Here is a 6,560-nt window from a genome sequence, read left to right as displayed (position 1 = left end):
GTCTATCAGTCTTCTTCCCTTTGTTTTTATTTGTCTTATCATTTTGTTGAAATGATTTTTCATTTTGAGGCTGAAATTGTTTAGGACCCTTGTTTGGTTTAGGACAATTCTTTTTAGGATATGACTTCTTAGGATTCTTTGAATTTGGTTGTTGCTGGGCAATTAACGCTTTCTTGGAAGAGTTTCCAAGATTAAGAAGACCAAGGTGTAAGAGTTTTTCTTGTTCTCTTATTAAAGAATCACAAAAAGAGTCAAAGGAAGGGGACTTGTAGTCTATTCCTCGAGAAATGAAGGCTTCTCTTGTAGAATGGAAGGTGGAAACAAACACAGAATAGGCTGGTCCCAACTTAGTAAGAATGGAATAGATAAGGTTACTATCTTCTTTCTTAACTTTAACACCTTCCAAGAGATATCTAAGGGTCTTGAACTTGGACAAGAAATCTTCAATGCAAGAAAAATTATTAGGGTCCAATGTAAGCAACTCATTTTCAAGTTGATGGGCTCTAAGTTCATTTGTAATCCCAAAAACTTTATTGATTTGTTTCATTGCTTCATCAAGAGTATCAAGTTCTACAATATGGAATCTAAGATCTAGAGAAATAGACATCCCTATCAATCCACGTGCTTGATCTTGCCTATTTTCCCATTTAGCAGCCTTATCTTCATCCTTCGGTTTCTTTTCTTGGCCTGAGGCTATGCTGTAGAGACCTTTGCTTCTAAGTAAATCCTCAATGTAGGACAACCATTGGAAGTAGTTGGTGCTGTCAAGGGTAACTTGGTATTGACTTTCCATTTCAACGGAAACTAAAGCTAAAGATGTTGAAACTAAGTGTTCCAATGGATAGATCTCGAAAAATTAGGCTGGTTTAAAAAAAATGGCTCTGAAAACGGCTTCCGGATGAAGAAGTTATGGCTTTTTGAAAAAACGTTGATGAAGTTGCTGACGAAGTGCGGGAATGTGCGGAATGAAAAAATCCGCCCCCACAAAATGGAGACTTGAACCAAGACCTCTACTCTCTTAAAATAGCTTTGAACTAATTGAGCTATACAAAAAATTTGAGAGAGAAAGAGAGAGAGAGGGGGGGGGTGCTTTGGGTTGCGTGCTTGCTTTGAGAAAGCTCTTTTTCCCTACAAAACAAAAAACACAAAATCGAACACGGACATGCAAAGAAAACGAACCTTACGGTTCGAAGTTAGCTTTAGCTGAAAAACTAAATATTTTTCTCAATGTTTTTGATTTTCCAAGATCACAGTAAGGCGCAGGGAAAAGAGCATACGCATGAGAAAAATCCTTCCTTTCTGTTTCTGATTTGCCCAGATCGCACAGAGTCGCAGGGCAAAGAGCATACACAGAAATGAAAGGTATAGATCTGGTAATAAAAAAGGCTAAATAAACCGAAATCGAAATAAACAGAGAGAAAATAACTGTAAACTGCAAATAAACACTCTATACCTCCAGATCTTAAAAATGACGCAGCTAGGGCTACCGGAAACCTTTTCGCGTGAAACGAAAGGGGTTCCTCACTAGAACAGATGCTCCCAACACAATAGAGCAGTCCTCTCGGCCCGAAAGCAGTCAGAAATAATAGATCTAGGAAACGACAGTTGGATGCAGTTCTACCAGCTTCATATTTGGATCACCAACGGACGCGGCCCTCAAATAGCTCTGGTACCATGTAGTAATTTATAGGGTAAGTTCCTCAGACAGAACACCAAAGGACACCGCTCACAACCAGATCGCAGATCAATACACCAGTATTTTTGACGTGGTTAAAACCCTCAAAGAGGGAAACAGTCCACGGCCTGAGCCAACGCGGCCACTTCAGGCAATTTATTAATAAAAGAATGAAAATTTACATAAGCTTCTCTCATGCACGGATTACCCTACAAATGACCCTCCATGTGCTTTAAATAGAAATCATGGACCAATCGGGTGTCAAGCCACGGATCAAGTGTCGGTAATACCGAGGAGAGAATGAACCGTCGGATCACTACATATCGTGACCGTCGGATTGTATGTTACAAAATGTACAAGGTAAAGAAACACACTTTACCTAACTCTATACTAGACCAAGTTGTACTTAACTATTTCCTATGTGTCGGAATATCCTAACATTCTCTGTTTAGTAGATGTAACAGAAATCAATTGGAGTCTCATCTACTTCATTAGAGATTTTTATGAAGTTGTTTGATTTGGTTTATTCTGCCCAAAATTTTAATAGAAAATTTAACCCAAAAAAATCTAAATCTCCGAAATTTAACAAAGATCCAAGTGTTCTGATCGTTTCAATGGCACGGTTTCGAAAATTTAACAAAGATCCAAGTGTTCTCACAATTTTAATGGCACAGTTTCGAAAATTTAACAAAAATCCAAGTGTTCTGAAAGTTTCAAGAACATAGTTTCTTACCTCATTAAAGGTTTTCGAATGTTTCTGACACTAAAAATCTTAAACATTTACCATTACATAGTTTCTTACCTCTTCAAAGATTTTCAAAGGTTTTTGATACTAAAAATCTTAAACATTTACCATTACATGTTGGTTGGTTAATCACCTTGTCCAAAGTCATGTTCTCTTAAACGTTTACTATTTCTTATTTTGGTAGGTGGTAGTTTATAGCCGTCCCTTACCATTTCTTATTTTTGTAGGCTGTAGTTTATAGCCATCTCGTAGAGTGGTTATTCACTTTGTTCAATCCATGTTATTTTAAATATTAGCCATTTCTTACATAGTATGTTTAGTGTATGATAATTTTTGAGAAGTTTTAGTTTATGGTAATTTTTTGTAATTATGAGCGAGTTTTAGGAGTAAAGTTGATCACTCATTCAAATTTTTATGGGCACAAGTCTCTTTTCATAGGGACGTTTATCTTCAAGCTTGGATGAGATTAGTTAATATTTTTTTGCCATTAATTTACTTTCAAAGGAAAAAAACATCTTTCTATTTGAAAATAAAAGTTTAACCTTAATTTTAAAAATCAGATAATGTTAGTGAAAAACAAATGTGACTAATAACATCTAGCAATAACCATATTAAAATTTCTCATTCAAACTATAAGTATAGGCTTCTTCCGTATTATACTATTCAATTATAACGTTTCCTTTATAACATCCCATACAGTTACTAAGAATCAATTCTTTGAATAGCAAAAGGCTTTTTATGCATTTTATTATCAATCAAACCTCCAGAGCCTGCAAACGATTATGGTCCATTCAACTTATCCATGGACCTAATAATCATTGCAATTATTCAAATATATTTTGCCACCAGGCATGCTGATTAGAAGACATACACACGATAACGACACATGGACGAAGTGACGAATCTGAAATGAGTCAGCCTTATCACCACCCAAATACAAAGTCAAACGAAAAATAATGATATACTCTTCAATGTTTGTCCAGTAGTGTTTTGAGATTGAAAGGTGTGATGAAGGAAGTATTTCCTTCCCAAAACTGGCTAAAAACCATCCAATAGACTCTCTCAGTGGGATGGTGTCCATCCCAAAATACATATTCCTCTGGACGGTTGCACAGAAAAGCTGTGTATTCTCCACGCTTATCCTTCGGAATCTCCAACCCACAAGATACAGCAGTGTTAAATGGCCCCGCTCCACAGCACGCAGACGTCGCGTTCTTAAAACCTGAAATCAAAGCAACGTCCCATATTGCATTTAGTCAATTCGCAAACCAAGCCACCCATATAATGTTTTCGAAATTTATACTGCTTTTTCAAATATCACTGATTTTTACCATAGGATTCACCGTGCTGAATTATATTTAATATGAAATCATAACTGTTAACGAACAGGATCGTTGCTCCATCTAAGTTTTTATTCAGCTGGTTGACGAGCTGCCTGAGACCATCATTATATGCCACAGCCAGCTGATTTGCAATTTCTACACATCCACCGTTATATGCCTTCACTCCTGCGAGCCTCGAATTTGGAATACATCCCAGAGGGCCGATATCTAATACAAGCAAGTTTCTTGCCCCATTTCTGTAAAGTGCCTGCAACATCACATATAGAGAATACCCAAAAATTATCAGAATCGAAAAAACAGGTCAATAATTAGCTGGTAAAAATAAAATATGAATGCTTTATACATACCAACAAGTGTTCGTTATATTTACTAAGCAGCAACTTAACGAAATCTTGGGCACTTGTAGAGTTTTGGAAGGTGGTATTCGCTAAATAGTTGAGGCCAATATCATTGCCACCACTGGTAATGGTATACAAGGACTTGGATAGATATTCTTTTGCATAATAATCTCCTCCAAGATTTTTACCTAGATCCGAAGAATAGTTGGCGAATTGGCGTATCTGGAGACTTAAAGGGATGATATTCTGCATAGCGAAAACACCAACCACGTTTAAGTGCTATTTTCAACATGTAAATTCTTCTCCATCAATTAGATAGAACATGTGTTTATTTTGGGACTCACCAAGTAATTGGCCGTGGAATCCAGTATTCCGCTTCCTGCAGATGCGAAATTAATACCTTGAGAGAAGTTAGACTGTGGGTTCAGATATGGAGGTGGAAAGGGCAACCCTAACTGAGTAGCTGCGGATACAAATATCATACGTATATCATAATCTCATGAAAAAATCAACCATATAATTATCACTAAGTTGGATGAGGTAGATAAATAGGTGACGAAAATACCGATGAAATCGTATGCAGTTCGGCCATTAGAGAAACGACCAGTGGGGCGATGGAAGAAGGTCTCTCCGTATGGCGGAAAATTAGCTTTGTCAGTTGTGTTGGCAATGAAATTGTTGGTACCAGCATCTGCTAGAGAATCCCCAAAAATGAAGATGGCAGGGACAGAGATATTAGGTAAATTAATGGCCGTAGCTAAAGGAAAATATAAAAGCAACACAAATAAGAACTCCATTATAAACTACTTCCCCTTCCTCTTCCCCTTCACGGAATTGATAAACTACTTCCCCTTCCTCTTCCCCTTCACGGAATTGATAGGACATATATACATGAAAACGAAATACAACGGCACTCTCCGTGTGACCCGCATCCTCATTTATGGAGAAAATTGATACAATTTGGGAATAAAATACGAATGAGTTCGGCGTAATGTAAAGTCGCTGAGCCTTAGTTTATTCAAATATCGAGGAGTTTAGTCCATCTATTTAGTTAGTTATTGTGTTTATAGTTATTGTGTTTATATCTAGTTAGAATATGGAGTAGTTATGTGAATTTATGAGTAGAAATATGGAGTAGTTAACCAAAACACAACGCGCTTTATTTTGAAAAATGATGTGATCGTAGATCACACAGGAAAAAATATTGTTAATATAACGTAACAATTCTACTGCATGTGAAAAGTGCCCATTTGTCGTCACGATTATCAATCCTCCACGTCAGATGACAGTCCACAAAATCTGGCAATGAGTTCGATCGATATGTAAGCCTCTGGCAATTTGTAAGGGCCAAGAACGTTGAATTAATCAGAAGAATCATGTTGAAAGTTTGTCAGAGGAAGATATCAGCAAGGAAGAGAAGCAGCAGAACCAGCAGCAAAATAAAGACAGCTAGTGGAGCAAGACAGCATAAGATATGAAGACCTGGAGGAGAACAACAGACAGAAGCAGCGACAAATGGAAAGTTGCAGCACAAGATATGGGACCCAAGCAAACAGAGATCTGAACACATGATCACGCCATCATGATTAATTTCAAACTTCCTAATGAGCATCAAGGCCAATTTTAATTTTTTATTTATGTAATAAAGGGAGTGTGACCTTTTAATTGTTTTATTAATTAATTATTTGTGAGAAATCTTAAATGTGAGAGAAATTAGTTTCTAGATTATTTAGAATTAATGAAGGAGGTTAAGTTGAAATTAGTTTCTATGTTTTAGGGATAAGATTTTATTTTTTAGGGATATTGAGAACTAAGTTTTAGGGATAAGAATCTATCTTTTTAGAGATGTGGAGAGATTTAGGGATTTGTTGAGATATTTTAGTGGTGTTGAGATATTAATGAGATTGAGCATTTAATTAGATCATTTTTAAAAATTGTATAAATAAGAGGGGGTTTTGAGAGAAAAACACATTGAGATTGTGGGTGAGAATGTGGTAGAGAGCTGGTTTTGAACAGCCAAGGCTGTAAGCCTCTGGCAATTTGTAAGGTTCAAGAACGTTGAATATTTGGCCAAGAATATCCATTTGTAAATAGGTTAATTTTTATGAAAATGTGATTTTGAGTTATGCGCCTTAATGGACTGGTTTATGTATGGTTAAATTCTGCCTAAGTAAGCTTTCGAATGTTGGGTATGATTTGAGAGTGTTAAATTTGTGATTAAGAGTTAAATCATGTGCCTTAGCTGAGTATTTATGGATGGAATTGAATATAATCTCTGCAAGAATGGTGATTGTAATTTTAAGGTTGAACCAGTCCTCTTAAATATAATCGATTGCAGTAAATGCTATTTACTGAGCGCCTGAAACCACAAGACATAAGTCTTGGGCAGAACTGAATTCGATTTATGTGAATATGTTTAGGTTTAAAGGTGGCTCTGCACATAAGCTATTAATATCAGT

The 6,560-nt window shown here is 36.4% G+C and overlaps 1 protein-coding gene across 1 annotated transcript; it reads right to left on the bottom strand.

The window, feature by feature from the left end:
* Window positions 1-3,166: 3,166 nt before the first annotated feature.
* On the bottom strand, window positions 3,167-4,898 carry LOC149141587 (GDSL esterase/lipase 6-like). The gene is made up of 5 exons (XM_089450141.1): window positions 4,667-4,898; window positions 4,446-4,564; window positions 4,111-4,347; window positions 3,752-4,010; window positions 3,167-3,642 (listed from the first exon to the last, which is right to left on the bottom strand). Exons 1-5 carry the CDS (start codon window positions 4,896-4,898, stop codon window positions 3,389-3,391), a joined length of 1,101 nt encoding a protein of 366 aa, XP_089306267.1. The 3' UTR covers window positions 3,167-3,388.
* Window positions 4,899-6,560: the final 1,662 nt, after the last annotated feature.

This window comes from Pinus tabuliformis, chromosome X (assembly GCF_031772625.1).
Source record: "Pinus tabuliformis cultivar Carrire ecotype Pingquan chromosome X, CPIR1, whole genome shotgun sequence".
Taxonomy (NCBI): domain Eukaryota; kingdom Viridiplantae; phylum Streptophyta; class Pinopsida; order Pinales; family Pinaceae; genus Pinus; species Pinus tabuliformis.
Note: the sequence above shows the minus strand (reverse complement) of the source record. Positions and strands in the feature narration are given on the sequence as shown.

Excerpts from the sequence above, each read along its gene's own strand:
- LOC149141587 (XM_089450141.1), bottom strand. The coding sequence starts at position 4,898 with ATGGAGTTCTTATTTGTGTTGCTTTTATATTTTCCTTTAGCTACGGCC. Across the intron at positions 4,348-4,445 it reads ATTCCACGGCCAATTACTTG|AATATCATCCCTTTAAGTCT; the intron begins GTGAGTCCCAAA and ends TTCGCTATGCAG. Across the intron at positions 3,643-3,751 it reads TCAGCACGGTGAATCCTATG|GTTTTAAGAACGCGACGTCT; the intron begins GTAAAAATCAGT and ends CTTTGATTTCAG.